Source organism: Centruroides vittatus, unplaced genomic scaffold (assembly GCF_030686945.1).
Source record: "Centruroides vittatus isolate TY-2023 unplaced genomic scaffold, ASM3068694v2 contig_723, whole genome shotgun sequence".
NCBI classification, from domain to species: Eukaryota; Metazoa; Arthropoda; class Arachnida; order Scorpiones; family Buthidae; genus Centruroides; species Centruroides vittatus.
Window position 1 is genome coordinate 318,124 of NW_027122461.1, and position 19,091 is coordinate 337,214.

Here is a 19,091-nt window from a genome sequence, read left to right on the forward strand (position 1 = left end):
TCATTCAAATACTACAATAATAATAAATTAAGAATCATCATCTAATAATAACAATACACACAAACCTCTGAATGACAGCCACTGATAAGAACGTAAAACCTGGCCACCATTTGTAGGTTAATTTTGTACGCATTTCAAAAAGAAATGTTCCAAAAAAACTGGTTGCTGTTTAGAAGTGGCTGTTATTGGAGGTTCAGTTGTATTAAATTTCTGTTAATTAACAAATTTCTCAAATAAATAATGGCAACCAGAAATCAGAAGAAGCATATTTAGATGAAACAAATGCATCTTTGAATTAAAACCATCTAAACCTAAGTTATATTAGATTTAGAGAATTTTAAATTTAAAATAAATATTTAAATTTGACAATTATTAAACATATATATCATTTATTTGCATTAAAAGAATGTCTTAATTAACATTATAGCAATAAATTTAAAAAAAACTTGATTACATAATGAAAGTAAATATGTTTCTATTAATAGTTTCAGAAAAATTGCAGAGTAATGCAAAACAAAACTTCATCGCAAGTTACATATTTAAGATTCTTACTTGCTTTTTTACAATAATTCAATATTTGTAACTTTTGTTTATTGTTTCTGAAACATTAATTTCACAGATAATTACTTATCGGTATATCTAAAGTACAGGGTCTTCCAAAATGACTGTAATTAAGTTAATTATTTTCTGAGAAGTATACAATGTATACCAATCAATAGAGTAACCGTCCAAGTTTCATTTCCCACCCACATTTAAATGTCTCATTGGCTACTACTAATAGGAAATGCTGTAAACATACATGGTGATCCTGCAGCAGAGGTGTTTTGTGTTCTTCAGTTTGCAAGTCGGAATCACTCGTCACTGCGCAACATGAGTAACCTGCACGAGCTGTAGAATTGGGAAAAGTGACAATATATATGCCATAGTAAGTGTACAAAAAATTTGAGTATTGATTGGATGTGTGCTGTGTGACATGAGATGCATGCATTGAAAATTGTAATGGGCAAATGTAAAATTTGCCCATTACAATTTAATCTAATGTTTTAATGTACTGTACATTATGACATTCTTAGATAACAGTGAACATAATTACAACCATTTAAAATAGTATCATTCTTTTTGGAAGACCCTGTATATGATGATTTTCCTGTATACTACTATTGAAATTAAGGAACACATTTGTCACATTAAAAAAGTAAATATTTTCATCCAGATAGTAGTCTTTGTCAGTTAAATTATATTAATTTTATTAATACATTTTAACTGTAATTAAAAAATCAAATAAAGTAAAAACAATCACACACATTTGCTTACAGTCTGACACAACTATCAAAGAGTGGAAGTTTTTTCTTACTTTTACAGTCGTTATACTGTATATAACAGAAAAAACATGGCAATCAATCGAAAAATGACCCCCCCCCGAGATTTTTATATTTTTTAGACTCGAGACAGCTTGAAATGCCGAGTAATGCAAAAACATTTGGTTTTTTTCTGTATGTGTGGATGTTAGTGTGTGTGGAGGGTATGATTTCGTTCACCATGAAGCTTAATAATTCCTGTGCATTTTGTGAAAATTTCTGAAATTTTACAGGAAAGTTTGTTTATTAGAGGGATTGATGCTATTAAATTTTGGTGATTAAAGATAGAGAGGATGAGGAAATAAAGAGGGTCGTGTGTATCTCCAGTAGGGTCGGACTTAATGACAATTTTACTTGTTATTAGCATTTACAATTTTTTATAAAACCCATTCCTATCCTCAAAATTAAACTTCTTGTCATTTTATAATAGTTAAAAATATTAAAAGTTTTTAAATATGATGACAGATGGCACCACGAAATGTTGCCGGAAAAGTTAACAACAGATTTCTGAATGTTTTAAAAATTTTGGCTTGGTTTTTAATCAATTTTGATGGCGATGAAACGTCAATGCTAAATTTATTTGTAATATCCTACCTCAACTTGTTTCAGTGTGTCTGCTTTAGCATTTAAATCAAGATCAACACATTCATATTTAGCTACCATTTTTTTTATCTCAATGAAAATTATACAGTTTGATTAATCTTTACATTGTTATTTACTTGATAAGAATGACTGAATGAGGATATAGCATAATCAGTGTTTCTAATTCTGAAGCTGAAAATTGCTACAGCACTCTCAAAAACCCACATTTTGGACAAGAAAACTGTTAGATTTCATACTTAAAAAACCATTATAAATACCTGTTTAAAAGTATAAACCCCATATTTGTATATTTGGTATTTGTTTAAAAGTATAAACATCATATACTGTGTGCTCTATCCATTTTCATGAAAAGATCACACAGACCCGCTATCTTTTGCTGGAAACAAATTGCCATTGTAACATTCCAACATGTACTCTAAATAATTAATACAAGTGCAATACTCAATTAATTTTCATAAATTATGCTAGCTAAACTCTTAAAACTTGTTCTTCAAACTCCTTCAAGTTTGTTTTACAATGGTAATAAAATCTGAAACACTTACTCTTTCTGAAAAAGTGTAAATGCAGAAATCATCCCAAAATGTATACCGTTCCCCTTTCAGTCCCTTCCCAAAACATGTTGCACCAGGCACAGGTTGGAATATCACAACGCCTAATTGTTTTTGATAAAAGACTCTAGCAGAAAACAAAGAAAGTGTTACAATATTCATCTACATTTTACTGTTGTATGTAAAGCTACATAATAATTTTTGTTAATAATATATATAATTTCACTTAAACAGTTTCCCTTTCAGTTAGATATACTTTAATTACCGAAAATAAGCCTAAACTGCCAGATTATTTTCAGGCTATATTGCAGCTAATTTAATCAATCATCATCAGAATGAAGCTTAAAGTGGTTATGCTGTAATGATGTAATCTTGACACACAACTCTTGTATAATGGATAGCACATATCATTGGTTAAGCTAACCACTTTTGTCCAATCTTTGCTTCCAGACTTGTATTAATTTAAACTTAGTTAATTACTATACTAATTAACTGTTATAATACCAAATTTAAATAAATAAGTTTTAATACAGCTCAAAAATAATCTGAAAATTCACACACTTATGTTTGGTAATTGACTTGGATTTAGATATTATATTGTATGATATGTTTTGTGAATCTCGCCCGAGCTGATGTGAAGTATGATAGCAAAAACATGCTATATTAGCACAGGTTACATGACCTTAACAGGATCTTATGCACATTTCAGGACGCGGAGCATCATTAAGATAGATAAAAATAAATTAGAATGAGGTATTAAGTAATTGGAACAAAAACCATGTTAACTCTATATAGTAAGCAGTTTCAGCAGAAACATCTGCTCATCTTGTCAAATATATATAGGTATTGTAATAAAGTTTAAACGATAAACAAAAATTATTTTATTTATACAGTTTTATATAAGAAAAATATCTAATTATTGATCACTAAGGAATAAAAGAATATGAAGTGGGTTTTATTTACTGAAGTTTTACAGGCTCTCCACATAGATTCCGGCCATGGACCACATGAGATATTTTTTGCCCAATGTCTAGTAGGTACTGTGCTCCAAACTAGGCAGAGCCATTTTCACGAATAGAGCACACAAACCATTTTATTGCAGCTAGAATTACAAATGGCATCTGGCAATGAAAACTGTTAGCCTTATAAAGGTTCCTTTGGTTTCTGGAACAAGTCAAAATCACAAGGAAACATGTCGAGATGCATGCTCAAGGATCTCCCAATTCTATTTCTGCAGCAGCTGTGGCAAGTATTATTATGTAGCGAATTCAGCTGTTCTTGAACAAGCAGCAAATTACAGGTCATAAGTGGTGTTTGAGAAATTTCTTACACAAGGTAAATGCCATTTTAGTTGTGCATTTTACCCTCTGTCAACAGAGCTTTCCAGACATTTGTCAACAAAGCCACACAAGGCTGGAGACTATGATGAGAGCTTGTAAAAACTGATAAGTACAACCCACTTCATTATTCTATTCACTACTATTTATTCATTAGTGATCAATTATGATACAACTGTTGTATAATCATGATTATTAAAAAATCCCTATGTTAAAAAAACAAAATAATTTTTTTTAATTAAAAATATTAATAAATTTAAAAACTTTTAACAACAAAAGATAAAACTGAATTGATATTTACCAAGTGTTAATGTTCTTAAGTTCTGTTAATTTTTTCTCCAAAGCAGCAACATACTGTTAAAAGAAAAATGAATGTATATATATATATTTAAATGCAATTTTAAGAAATAAAAATAAGATTAAAATTAAATAAATGAGTCAATTTAAAACTACTCTCGTAATTTTTTAAGAAACTTCTTACTCTTAAAAATAATTTCAGAAATGGAGCAAGGTAATAACATCCAAACTGATATAGTGCACTTCTAAATAGCACCACCCCCATAAAGTGCCAATAAATATTTATGAAGTGAACTTTATAAGCATAAAATAGGGAACCATTCAGTGTCTGAAAATTACTAAATGTATGACTTTACATAGAAAATGACATTATCGTCACCAAATTTAGACCACGTTGCTCGGCGTTACCATTTGAGCTACTTTTGTTTAACACCACACCCGAGTTAATGCTTCTATTTAGCGGCATTAAATTGAAGTTTGACTGTAATTCAAAAGATAAATTTAAAAAAATAATTTTAAATAGAAATTGCAAAGAACAGCTTTCAAAAAGATTTCCCAACATTTAATACAAAGAAAGAAATATATATATATATATGTCGCTCTCCATTTATAGCACTTTTTTATTATGAATTCAGATGCAATGGACATTCTTCCTCCTCCTTTTCTTCAAAATTATCATCCCGATCAAAAAAATTAATAGATTTATATAAGATAAAAGCTTTCGAGGATATGAAAACATTCCAAAAGAATGTTTAATGTGTTTATAAAAGCTAGATGATCTTATTGATTAAATAAAACAGGAGCTCCTTAAATGAAGCATTGGTTCAACAAGTTTTTGTAATGTTTTGCAAATAAAACTAAGTTTTTACTTAGAGTTTCTTTGTTTAACTTAATTCTCTTCTTTTTTTGTGATATGAAGATTATGAAAATTTATTCAATTGGTGAATGAGGCTTATATTACATTAAACTTTTAAATTCTAAGAATTATCATTTTACTGAAAAAAAAAAGATTCCTACTTATTATACAGTTCTATCCTCATTGTACGAAAAGATAAAAAATACATTTGGTAATGGAGCAAGTTTTAAATCAATGAAGAGAACACAAGATACCATCAGATTTTAATTGGGTTATAACACAGATAACTGATTACAAAGTTATTGTGTAATTTGGATGTTTGTATTTTTATTTATCTGGATGAAAGGCAGCTTAGAAACCTACCTCTAGTCTAAATAAATAAAAATAGTATAAGTAGAAATAAATAAATTGATTTTAGAATATTCAGGATGAAAAGATTCATCTGGAATGAGATACAAATCAACAACTGCTTACCATGGAGATGCATCCCACTCCAGATAGACTGTTTAACTATTTATCATCTTCAATTTAAATTTACTTATGCATTGCATGTCATGGAAACGACAAAATCCAACAGAATGCCGACTGTCCAAATTGCCAATTAACCAAATCATTGAAGCAAGGAACAAAAGCTTGATAAATGTCCCTTCCACTTGCCGGGCAGCCCGTGCAATTATTACAACCCACTTCTAGCTGTCAACATTGTCAATGCCAGCGTTGTTTTGTCCCAATTTTCAATTCATTCTATATTTTTTTGTGGACTTAGCATTATAAATATTTTATTATCTGACAATTATCAGAATTATTTCTACTTTTCAATGTCAAAAAAAAAAAATAATTTGGTAGATTTTGATCATTTTAACTAAACTCATTTTATTTCTGTCCAAATTGACTTCCTCAGATTCAATACATTTTGTATTTCTATAAGTCATATTTCACTAACTTGAAATTTAAGATTTTAAAGCAAGTAGCAGGTGGCTGAATAAATTTGAGGCACGGAATAGTTTTCAATTAAATCTGTGATAAAAGTGTAAAACTGAGCGAGGAAAACTAAATGAAGTGGCTGAAAAGTTTACCAGAAATTGTATGAAACTATAACATGAATGGCATTCTCAATGCAGATGAAACAAATTTCTTAAATATCTGCCAGACAAAACAATGATGTTCAAAGATGCTTTGTATCATAAGGTTAAAAAACCAATTAAGTAACTCTTCTTTTGGGAATCCAGATAATGAATAATCTTTAAAGCCTCAACATTTCTGCAATTCCAAGACATTAACTATACAATATGCAGCAAATAAGAAAGAACGAATGATGTCAGAACTTTTTCCTAACTGACTGAAAAAGTTAAAGGCAAAGGATTAAAATCCACAGAGGATAGTCTAACTGATTAAGAAATAATCATCAAATTATTAAATAATATGGATACATATATAAATTTTTGTAATTTGCATAAATACCACATTCAGTTAATTTTAATCAGCCTAGTTTTCAGGATATCTACTAATTAACCTATCCAGAAAACAAAATTTACATTACACTTTTTCTAAACACATTTCACTGATTGAGATATTGCTGTAAACAAATTAACCAGATTTTATTGACAAGAAAATATAGATAAGATTCTACTTCTGATTGAGATGGTAGCAACCCCAGGTGTGAACCCCCTCTAGATAATCAATAAAGTCCAAGATCCTAAACGTTGTATCAGTCCTCTAGCGGAGTGAACACACAGGTGAGACATTAAGACCATCATACCATCTCATTCGGAGCTAGAATCTTAAAGGCCGCCACACACGTTCAGGAAATCCTTTGAGGAATAACTATGCAGGCCTGACCTTGAGGAATTCCTGAACGTGTGTGAGTAAAAACTGTACAGTTTCGGCAGCCTGTACAGTCCACCGGAGTAGAAACGAAAAACCATTTGATTTTCCTGCACAGTTTTGGACTGCGCAGGCCGACTGAACGTGTGTGCTGTAGTGTCGTTCAGTTGTGAGGCCGCTGAGTAGTGAGAACAATGTCTCGTGAATCTTTGGAAGAATTATTTTTTATAACCTTTTAACTTTTATTATTTATAACCTGAAAAATTAATTTTTTAGGTTATAAATAATAAAAGTTAAAATTATTTTCAGATCAAAACTTTCTCGAGTAAATTAAAATTATAAATAATTTTAATATTTAGAAAACTTTTCAGTTCACTTCTTTAGTTTTCATAAAACATCTCGATACTCTATAATATCATTTTCTTTTACATTTAAAAAAAAATTATTGTTTTAATACCTATACCTGTTTAATATCTGTTTTAATGTTTTATTAAAACATTGTTAAAATATTATTTTAAGTTGTCATAAGATTAATAATTAAAAATAATTTATTAAACTTTAATTATAAAATTAATTTGCGATAATAATTTTTACAATTTGTAATAATATCGGATGTGATTGAGAATTATTTATATTTGCTTTTTTTTTTCTTCTAATATCGGAATAAATTAAAACACGACCATTTGAAATAATATTTTAACAACAAGACAAAGTAAAGCAGGGAAATGGTTTAATATGTAGAGCTAATTAATTATGTAATGAATTTTCAAATGAGCTAATTTTAAAAGTAAATGAAAAAATAACCTTATTAAAAAAATCATTTAATGTTTTAAAATGTAAAGGAGTTGTGTATAGATTAAATTGTACTTGCGATAATGTAAAAAAGATTTATACAGGAGAAACAAAACGATGTCGAATGACAAATTGAAAGAATACAAAGTGGCAGTTTGATTTGAACACGTACACTTTCCACAAATCGAACCCTTCTAAGTGCAATAAAATAACAATACCGACTGAAAATCGGGGAGAGAGTTTTCGTTTACAGGGCAATAAAACAATTTAACTGAGAGATTTTCCTCCTCGTGTGTGGGCGACAGGAAATTCTGGATTTCCTCAAGGCTAGGCCTGCACAGTTATTCCTCAAAGGATTTCCCGAACGTGTGTGGCGGCCTTAAGGCGCATCTGCATGATGAAATTTCTTGCATCAGAAATTGAATTTAAGGGAATTTGAACAATAATATTAGTATAACAATATAATATAATTTATAATTTGATCTATATAATAACAGGTTATAAACTTTGAGATTTGATAAATAAACATTATTTGAAGAACTTGTCTACATGACTACATCATACATTAGACACTTGCAGCTGGCAATGTTTTACTCCAAATTTTATAGATTAAATGTCAGAAAGGAGCAGGGAACGAAACACCATCATTTCGATCGATAGACTGTTGACGTAAACATTCCACATTTTTGGGATTTAAAAATTTTTGAATATTTAGGTGAATACAGAATTCCGAGTATTTATCATTATTTTTTTCTAATGTCATTGACATTGCACAAGAATACTTTTGCAATTCTGTAACTCCATACACATTTCTCTCGTAATAGCTGGAAATCATATTTAAGAGATTAAACCTTAACCAATATTCAGTTATAAGCTTTTTCACATTCTCCTTCGTCCAAACTTCCATTTTGTCATGCGATAAAAAATGCTTAAATTTCAAAAAATGATAAAAATTTAAGAAATTTGATGGTGTAGATGCTTTACCAAAAATACTTTTTTTATGCATTTGTTCATAAATCACCATTCCCTTTCTTTAACACTTCATTACGTATACAAAACTCATACAGATGCTCCTCGACTTACAACATTTCAACATATGACAGCCGACACAAGCGTTTGTTTTGTTACGTTACAGCAATGCAACACTCAGGCCATCTGCCTAGGAGGAAAGCCTTCCGAGCGATCTTTTAAGGATAACCAGTCCCTATTCAAGCATTACATATGTAGAGAAAACACGGAAAACTCCCCGTCCCGGCAAGGTGCAAACCCACAACAGAACTTCTAGCATTCGGGGAAAGAAACCGGAGTAAAAGAACAGGAAAATGGTTAGAATTTGAATCCAAGCTGCTCTACTGATACATTAACAATCATCCTTGAGATTTTTATTTACATATACCATCTAATATCTTGTGTTTTACAGTATACCCATTATGTCTGCAAAATGCCCCACTATATCAATGAGAATCAAGATAGTATCTAAGCATGGCAATTATGGCGAGTTTTGGCTACCGCAATCAACAATGGCCCAAACTCACGTTACACATTGTATAATATGCAATGTTAGGGTGCGACTATGCAGGCGCGAGCGAGAATATGTGGCGAGAAGAGACGATGACGTTTCACGCTCTCGTTTATTACGACCACACAGGCGAGAGTGAGGAACAGAGAGCAAATTATTTTAATTATTAGCTAACTTTGTTTACTAATAATCAAAATAATTTGTTTAAAGTAAATGGTTTAGCATTTATAATTTAGTTATAAAGTTTATTCTAACTTTTTCCAGCCTCCAATCTCCCGATACTCTATCTGATACCATTGATTCGCATCGTTCCAATAAACGACAGAAATTCACTTCTAAACGCGAGATAGGAGCCATCTTGAATGACTCAGTGTTGCCAAATCGACAATTCGAAATTACAAGTTTCGATTTTTATTTTTTATTTTTTGATTTCGGTGAATAAAAAATAATATTTTCATAATTATTTTATAATTTATATTAATTATTTTTATAGGTTATAAAATATTTTATCGATTTAATAAATATAAATTAAATTTTGGTATAGTTCCGTATTTTCAATACTCCGCGGGATGAAGGTTGACGCTATATATTATAGCGCAATTGTATCGCGAAGGAACGTACAGTGCTATAAATTGCTTTGCGATATTGTGGCAGTAATAGATATATATATACTTCTACAAACCAAAGCCATAATTTATAGCTTATCGGTCATATTCAAATGGCGAAACGAGCGTCACTTTCTGTTAACTTTGGAGTTAAAACGAAAGAGGTGTATGAAATTAAAACATAATTTGTTTTAAAATCGCCTTTGAAGTTTAGACCACGATCCACAGACAATCTGTTGTATGCATCTCCAGAATGTGGTACTTGGTTTGAGTTCTCCAAGCTTCCTGTTTTCATTTGAAGAGTTGATAGCAATTTCATTTGTTCGATAGTGTGAACTGTATACAGATCGTGCGCTTGATCGTTCAATAAAAACTTGCTAATTGGGGCTGTTATGACACATATTCCTTACTACTGTTGAAAAATAAGGAAAATATTTTTTAAAACATTTTCAAGATCTGCTTTTTATAGTGGCAACACTAGCCGTTCTTTTGCTCTCGTGCTCTCTTGTTTTTTCCCGCCTTTTTTGTTTTCCTTGTTCTTCAGACGTGGACGAACTGTGTGAAGTTCTAGTGTTAATATATGTTCCTTTTGTAAATTAAAAGTTTTATTAATTATCACATGTAATCTGCATGTCTTCTTAGAATATTAAATTCCATTAAAATAATTAACTATTAAAGCTAGATAATATCATTTCTATGTTACATTATTAAGCTGTAATAAAGTATGTTATGTAAGTTTGATCGTTAAGAAGAATTAGAATATAAAACGCAACTATTAAACAATTTAATATTATGCAAATTATGATACGCAATTGAGAACTTTCACTAATTACATTACAATACTGACAGGAAATATTAAACACAATCCTATGGGTTGAGTGTCGACACTTCCTGCCAAAATTCAAAATTCCACCAAAAATACTTAAGCATTTTTTCTATTAATACTAAACGTTTCTAAAAGATTTAAATCGAGTTTTACAATAATGAGTAACATTTTAGAATCATAAATAATACATCAAAATTTTCTGACATAGTTAAAGATAAGGCACACACCAAGGTAATCACCTATCATACAGCATTTGAAATTCACGAGATGCCCAATTTGTATGATGCTAATTGCAAGACTAGAAGCACAAATTCCGACCATCATTCAAGGTGCATGTATCCAAACTTTCGGTATAATAAATTTTGTCATTACCACTGTAAATACACGAATCTGTGAATACAGAACTCGCAAATATAAAGGCCCAACAGTATGTGATGAAATAAAACCAAAAACACATTTTTAAATTATATGTTTCTTACGTGAAGTGACAAAACTATTCGAGAGAATGCTTCTACTTGGTTAAAACTTTATTGCAATTTCTTTTGTTATTAATTAGATATTCAAGTTTTTTTTAAAGAGAGATTTAGGCATTAAAAGAATTTAAAAATAAATTCATTAACAATGAAACATGCTATTGAAAGACCTTTATGTATTGAAAATTATTCAATAAATTATACTTGTACTAGCAGGTAGGCCCGGCGTTGCTCGGGCAAAAGTAACGATAGCGAAGATTAAGATTATTACGTTATAGTCACAAAAGAAAAAGAGTAATTTCATCAACGAACTAAGTATTTCTAAAGAAAGGTCGAATTTGAAAATCGAATGTTCTAATATTGTTCGATTTTCATGATGTGTTCTGATTATATCCTTCAGTTTTCATCGAATGTTCTAGAGAAGAAAGGTCGAGAAAAACCGAACTAATCTGTTTAAATTTGAAAATCGAATACGTTCTAACATAGTACTTTTTTCTTTTTTCTTTTTTTTCTAGTGCCCGTAAATCTTGCACGTCGTTTTCTCGTTCTCCATTGTTACTTAACACTTCCATTGTTGACACTTCCATTGTTACTTAACACTTTGGTACTTAAATTTGGTACCCTAACTGTGTACAAAATGGTAACTTTCAACTCCTAACCGTTTTGGCGAAAATTAAGATTATTACGCTATAGTCAACCTTAACCGTTTTCACAGAATGCAAGAATTGGGTCCCCCTGTTTCCAGACTAATTACAAAATTTTTAGATGGGTCTAAAAATATGTTCGATTTCCCGCAAAAACGAAAAAAACCGCATCTGCGTCTTGCACGTCGCTTTCTCTCAACAATTCCATTCTTACGTAACACTTTTATTGTTGACAATTCCATTGTTACGTAACACTTTCATTGTTGATGGAAGCCTTAATCCTGTCTCTCTCCCCCGTGGGGAGGAATTTCGAAATATCCCTTCTTAGCGTGCGTTCTCGTGACATACCCTAACTGTGTACCAAATTTCAGCTTTCAACTCCTAACCGTTTGGGCTCTGCACTGATTATTATTATTATTATCAACTCGTCTCGATTATATATATATATATATTATAATTATAATTATAATACAATGTTATTATGACTAGAATAAAAAATATGATTAAAACAAGATATAATAGAATGGTTGCTTCTCGTTGCTTGTTGGTTCTTGTTGGACTTGTTGGTTCTGTTCTGTTCCTATCTTCCTGTAAGAAAGAATAATAACTGTATTTAATAAAATTTTAAATATTTTCAAATTATAAAAGTCTTACTTACCGTTGTTGTTAAATGTTTTACTTTTATGTGTTTTATTAGACTGCATTTGTGTTTGTATGTCTTTCCACAAAAATTACATTTAAAATTTCTTTGTGTTCTGTGACTGATCATGTGTTCGTTTAACCTTGAATTATAACGATAAACCTTGCCACAATATTCGCATTCCTTTTAAAAAATTCGTTGAGTAAAAATAATTAATTAATTTAAATAGAAAAGTTTTTTTTTATAGAAACATAAATTACTATAATATGTTAAAACTTCTGGTAAAATCTATAATATATGCACGATCTTCGAAATGAGATTTAAATTGAAAGTTTCGGTCGTATCACGAATTTTTAATAAAACGTTTAAAAGCCAAAAAATACTTTTCACAAAATAAATAAATATTTTACTTACCATTTTCGATTTTAGTTTATTTACAGTGGCTATTCGAACGTTCGAATTGTTATTTACACGTCCGACGTTGTAATTGGTCCACTGACATCACGTGATCGCTTAGCCACGCGAGAAAAAACTGAACGTGTATAGGAATTCGAATGTCCGACGTTCAAATAATGTTTAGTTCTTTTAAATAACCTCTTTCTTCTGCCGTAAATGCCTAAAAGTGACTCAGAAAAGTTAAAAATAAGTTTTAAATCAAACGATTCGGAAAAATAAAGTGTTTCTCGTTGATTAACGGGACACCAGTCATTTTTACTATTATTTTCAACTAAATTGATATTTTTGACACGCTGCATAATGGGAAGGACCCTCCAAACCCGAACAGACTCCCTGGCGTATACTGTCCCCGTAAGAAAGCGGCCGGATGGCCGAGCGGTCAAGGTTAGCAGCCTGCCGCCCTGGGGGACCCGGGATCGAATCCGGACGGGTCGAAAAATCCCCAGGAATTTTTCGGGGGTGGTCCGTCCGGATATGTTTGGTCCTCGTCCCTCACCACCCGGCCGCCCCATTGTGGTCCTGGCCGAACCCATAATGGGCTTGCTATAAGAGGCCCTCTTAGTGCCCACTGGGCGGAAAGAGTTAAGAAAAAAAAAGTGTCCCCGTAAGGACAAAAGATACGATAGAAACCTGGTATGCATTTGGTCAACTAAGCGCTCCACTCAATGAAAATTATAAACTTTCAAGTTTCTTTTATATTTCTTTATTTAAATCTTTATTTTTAATATAATTTTAAAAAACATCCAAGCATCCCAAGTATTTAGACCACTGGAGCTCCATATTGCCAGGGTTCTGCTAGCCTAATTATGCCATCCCTAGCAATTCTGATAGAGATGGCCAAACCTTGTCACAATAGGAGCCATATTTTATATTGGAATGATTTTATATACTGTTTAACCTATAGACTGCGTGCATGCGTGCGTGTGTGTAGAGAAGGACGGCACCAAAGTTGAGTCACTATTTTCCTAAAGAATAAAGGATAGAAGTCAGATATAGGGGTACCGTGAATAAGTATTTAGAAGAGTCACGTGGCTTGTGAGCCACAGTTTGGTCGTTACGGATCTATGCACTGAATCCAATTAAGATTCGTGACAATGATCTCGTCCTAATTTTGAAATCAAACAATTTAATTTTTAATACTTGAAGGTAAGAGAAAATTCAAATCTGTATTGTAATATTGTAGAATACACAAACCCCAGATTGCCATTTTCCCTCTGAAAAAGTGAGCCCCTCCTTAATCATCAGAAGTGAATTAAGCATTATTTCTGACATTGATGCTCTATCGGAAGGAAGTACCGGCGAGAAATTGAAAATCCCCGTTCCACATCAGCGTTGCCATAAGAGAGGGTCAATGTTGATTTCATCAATTTGGTTACACTGGGATAGCTCGCATTCCCAAGGGAGTCAATAAATTTAAAATACTGACTCCAATAATAATCAATTCTCTCATTTGTTGAGTCTGTCCAATCACTCTCAACTCGCTCAAAGTGAAGTAGTCGCCACGTCCTACAGAGTATTCTCAGCAATGTCACATGGAAGAGCTCTTGCAATGCTTATAATGTCCTTATAAGTTTTTTTTTCATTACTATTACTTGGTTGAAGACATATCAATGATTTCAACAGTTTGTATCGAATTGGAACTTCTTCTATCATATATGTGAAAGCCACAACATAGTGTTTCTGTAAGCAACTGCGAAAATGCAATTGATCTTTTCGAGATAATTTACTCAACTCATTGGCAACCTCAGCACTGCAAATAATTTTATCTAATGGCAAAAGATTTGCCTTGGCAAATAATTTCTTTAGATTTCATACATTACTATCAGGCATAGCAGACTTAGACTGAAAAACAAGTTTAAAAATATTTACTTTCAAAATTCTAGTAACTAGATTTAGAAGCAAATCCCACAGTTTGCTGTACAGGTGTATTAGAGGTTCTTCTGTTTGAAAAATGATGTATATTTTGTGAAAATTTCTGCACTCGAAATGCCTTGTAGTACTTCTGCTTTCATGGAAGGAATCTTCAAGAAACAAGATATACTTCTGTACAAAACACTTGACATTATGCTTTGTTTACTTGAAGGAATATACTTTAAGAAGTAGTAAGTAATGCCTTCCTATTGCTCAATTAACCTTGATGCTGCATCATGGAATGTCAGCCAACGTGTTGTTGAGTGTTTTATAAATCTACGCATGGGAACTTGAACTTTTCTTGCACAGCTTCATAACTTTCCCAGCGAGCAAATCAAAACATCTGTAAACTGCCACAATAAGTTCTGATGCATCTTCACCCAGTTCACTTAATGCTTTCAGATATGTGTTATAATGACGGAATTGATCCCGGGATCCCGACCACATTTTAGTCCCGAAATTTTCCGGATTAAGTTTTCCTGATCCCGAGATTTTTGAGATTGACATCATTTTAAAAAAGTTGCAAAATAGAAGCATGAAGCGAAACGTTCAGTGCGAGTGCTCTTAACAGAATTGCTTGCCTATCATTTTAATATAAAACTTCTTGTATTTTGAACTAAAATAATAGGCAAGCAGTTCTCACTGGGTTACCTGTTAAATGACCAGGCCGGTTTTAACAGAGGCCCATGGGCACAAATACGGTCGAGGCCCCCCTTTAAGAGTAGGTAAATTTGATAATTTAGAAAATTTACACAAAATACTGTACTTTCAACTATATTTCAACTAGGAAGTTGTAAATTTCATTTAAAAATAAGGTTATTGTAAAAATACATATATTTTATTGTGTAAAACTAATTATTTTAATTTAATTGAAAAATACCCATGTAAAATTTTTCCCGGAATTTTCCGATATGTTTCATAGGTTTTTTCCGGGTTTGGTTTTCTCTGTCTGTGGCCCTCGTGATTAGGCCACACTAGGCTGTCGCGGTAATTGAAAAAAAAATTTGTTTAAACATAGTTTTGTGGGGAGCCCTATTTTGTTGGGGCCCTGGGCACCGGCCCCAAATGCCTTTATGTAAATCCGGCCTTGCATAAAGGTTTTTTTCAATTTATGTATGTTTAAAGAGATCTCACTGATGCTTGAAAAAGAGTAACTAACATGAAGATTGAGTGATTTTAACTCTGGTTAGTTAGAGTGATTAGATTAGCTAGGTGTATACTAGGGTTTCTCAAACGGGATCCCGGGATCCTGGTTGTTTTTTTAACCCGGGAAATATCCCGGAAAACAGTTCACTTTTATCCCGGAATCCCGGGAAATGAGAAACCCTAGCGTATACCATAAAATTTTTGTCTAAATTTTGATTTGTTGATTAAAGAGCTGATTTCTGTAAGACTTTCTTATTTTTTATTAATCCTCAATACCGAAATAATCCCGGGATCGAATTCCCTAGTTATAAATAATATGAATTGTACAGTACATGTTCCAATGACAACAAGGCTTTTCTGGCTAATTCTAGACTCTAGCACAGTGTTTCCCAAACTTTTGACATCTGTGTACCCTTTGTATAATTTTCTTAATGCTGAGTACCCCTCGTCAAAAAAATTGCATATACTTTAAATCAAAAACCAAAGATAACGAGGATATTCCATTTCTATATGCTGCTGCAAATGAAAAATCGAAAAAGCCAAAATAGAAGACTATGTGGAAAATATTGTTCCTAGATATAGTGATATGGACTTTAGGTCTCATTTTCGTCTTTCTAAAAGCCCTGTCAAAGTAAGTCTCTGCTAAGAATTGTTAGTTGTAGTAACTAGCTACAGAAAAATTGGTTTATTCGGCATTTTTAGCTTTTTATTAATACTAAAGCTGTTATAACAAACCTTTCCTGTTAGAAAAATCGCACAAAAGCTAAAAATACACACGCGCACATTGTAACAATTCAATGTGTAGATACTGGAGGTTTTTGTGTGACGCTGTTGTCTTGGCCATAAGGTGGAGGAATACACAGAATCACAGCACCGGGCGAAACCGCTAAGAAGTAACGAAGTTTTTTATTATTTTTCTATGTTCGTAATCGAAAAAAAGTAAACTGCTTGTTGCATCAGGAACAGCCGAAGCACGGTGCAGCGTGTACCCCCACTAAACTCTTCCCGTACCCCTGGAGGTACGCGTACCACACTTTGGGAAACACTGCTCTAGCAGAATGATACCGATAAACTGTTGGTTTATAGCAGGTTCAAACTTGCTATAAACCAACAGTTTGTCGGTATCATTCCGCTAGAGATTTTTATTGGTTAGTCACAATCGGGAGTAAATACATGTTGACCACGTGATCGGTCACTTCGCTGCACGTGTTACATTAGAACAGAAGAGTAAAAAAAAAAAAAAAAAAAAAAAAAAAATACTTAAAAAATTATTTTTTGCATATTTTACCAATTTTAGCTACGGTTTTGGTTTATGTTTCGATATAAAAAACAGTTTTAAATTTTTAATTTAAGTAAAATATTTTTAAATTTAATTATTATTTTTAGTTGTTGAGTTCCGTGTTTAGGCAATTTTTATTTAATCAAAGAAGTCACAGTCAGACCCGCCAGTCCGATTTTTAACTTTATTATCTTAATTGGATGTTTTTTGTGTGTTTTTTTAAAGAAACGATTTTTACCTGACGGCCCAGTAGCCTCAAAGGAAAGGTCCGGTCGTCAAAGGGTGTTCTGGAACACGTGATATGAAATAAAGCGGGTTTCAAAAATATTTTGGACAGACTGTGTCTTCTTTGATTAAATATTATTTTTAGTTTTAATTGACTGGCTACCTAGTTACGTATAAATACAGACGAATACCAGTTGCACAAAACTCCCCCAAAAGATGTGCTGAACATGCCCGCTTATTGGGTTTGCCGGCATACCAAATGCCATGTTAACGGAATTTTACCGAATATTAGCGAGGTTGAGGCCGAAGTTTTCAACGCGAAAACGTGTACGTCGGACGTTCAGCGCCGCTTTCCTGTAAGCCTAGAAGTTTGACAATGATGTTTGGAAAGTCAGTGGAATCACGCTCGACGTTTCAAACGCCATTGTCAAACTTCTAGGCTTACAGGAAAGCGGCGCTGAACGTCCGACGTACATGTTTTCGCGTTTATAACTTCGGCCTCAACCTCGCTATTAATTTAAATTTAGAAGCGGCAGCAGTGTTGTCAGCTTGAGAGATTAATCCCTCTGCGTAGGGCGTTTTCACCTGCAAAGGAATTTTAGGGATTTTCTTAGAAAACAGCCAATAACGTAATGATGCTTAGAATACTCTTTTTAATTTCCGTAGAAATACAATACCGAAAAGCTTGATTTTGGTTAATAATGACAATATGGCACGATTATATAACTTTACTCAATATTGGTTTCTGAATTTGTAATGAGAGGAATTTTTTAAAGTTCATAAACGATGTTTTTTTACATACCTGCAGGGTCCTTACAGGTAATTCCATCTTTGATTCCGACATTCTCTGACCAATTATGAAATTATTCACTGACTTATTGTTTCTGCATTTCCCCTTTCCATTACGTAAATTTCGGCCAAACCTATTTAAGCCCATTTTGTACACAATTATATAAATTTCTTCATTAAAAACGCTTTATCCACTTACAAAAAAAAAGAAACGAAAAACTTCGCGTAAAATCGATTACGTAATTAGCTACGTCATATAATTGATTTCATGATTTAATTTAAATTACCGGTAAATCGTAAGGGTGTACTATAGATTACTATCTATGGAATTTCGGGACTTTGAGTATATATCTGAACTGAGGGGACCGAGACGAGTTCAACGGTACCCTACTTTTGGACCGGAGAAGAAAAATGAAAAAGTTATCATACTTTTTCACTTATCATACTTTTTTAATGCTCTCATGAAGACGGCACCATAGTTGCTAGTACTGCCATCTTGCGGTAAAGTCTGCAAACCGTGACGTCGGACTACGGTCATCTCCCGGAGGGTTAAACACGCGATACGAGAGCGGAGAGAGCGACGCGACTTCCGATCATCGCGCGATCGCCATTTCGGTTAATGTTACTTATGGCAGCGAACATGGCGGCCCGACTGACCTCTCGTATAGGCGCTACCACACGCCGCCATGTGCTAAACTAGTGATCGATTCACGGTAGTGCTTGAACATAGTAAAAAAGGGGGGGAAACGTCTACTAAAGGCAATTTTAACGGCAAGCGACGGGACTCCCGATCGCGATAGCGAGGCCGACTTAGCGGAGAGCGACGCGACTCCCTATCATCGCGCGATCGCCGAAAAAAATATGATAACTTTTTTATTTTTCGTCTCCGGTCCAAAAGTAGGGTATCGTTGAACTCGTCTCGGTCCCCTCAGTTCAGATATATACTCAAAGTCCCGAAATTCC

The 19,091-nt window shown here is 32.7% G+C and overlaps 1 protein-coding gene and 1 pseudogene across 2 annotated transcripts in view; both read right to left on the reverse strand.

Moving 5' to 3' along the window:
* Use1 (Vesicle transport protein Use1) overlaps positions 1 to 9,498 on the reverse strand; it is a 29,665-nt gene extending 20,167 nt beyond the window's left edge. The window contains exons 1-2 of one of the 2 annotated variants that reach the window (XM_067276968.1): positions 9,390 to 9,498; positions 4,148 to 4,200 (exon numbers count right to left, since the gene is read on the reverse strand). In XM_067276968.1, the coding sequence (XP_067133069.1) occupies positions 4,148 to 4,200; positions 9,390 to 9,491 (155 nt within the window). In that variant the 5' untranslated portion in view covers positions 9,492 to 9,498. Of the gene's footprint in view, positions 1 to 2,503; positions 2,637 to 4,147; positions 4,201 to 9,389 lie in introns of those variants that run through there. The other variant, XM_067276969.1, reaches the window with a different exon arrangement.
* Positions 9,499 to 13,832: 4,334 nt separating this feature from the next.
* On the reverse strand, positions 13,833 to 18,183 carry LOC136980751 (uncharacterized; annotated as a pseudogene).
* Between the last annotated feature and the right edge of the window lie 908 nt (positions 18,184 to 19,091).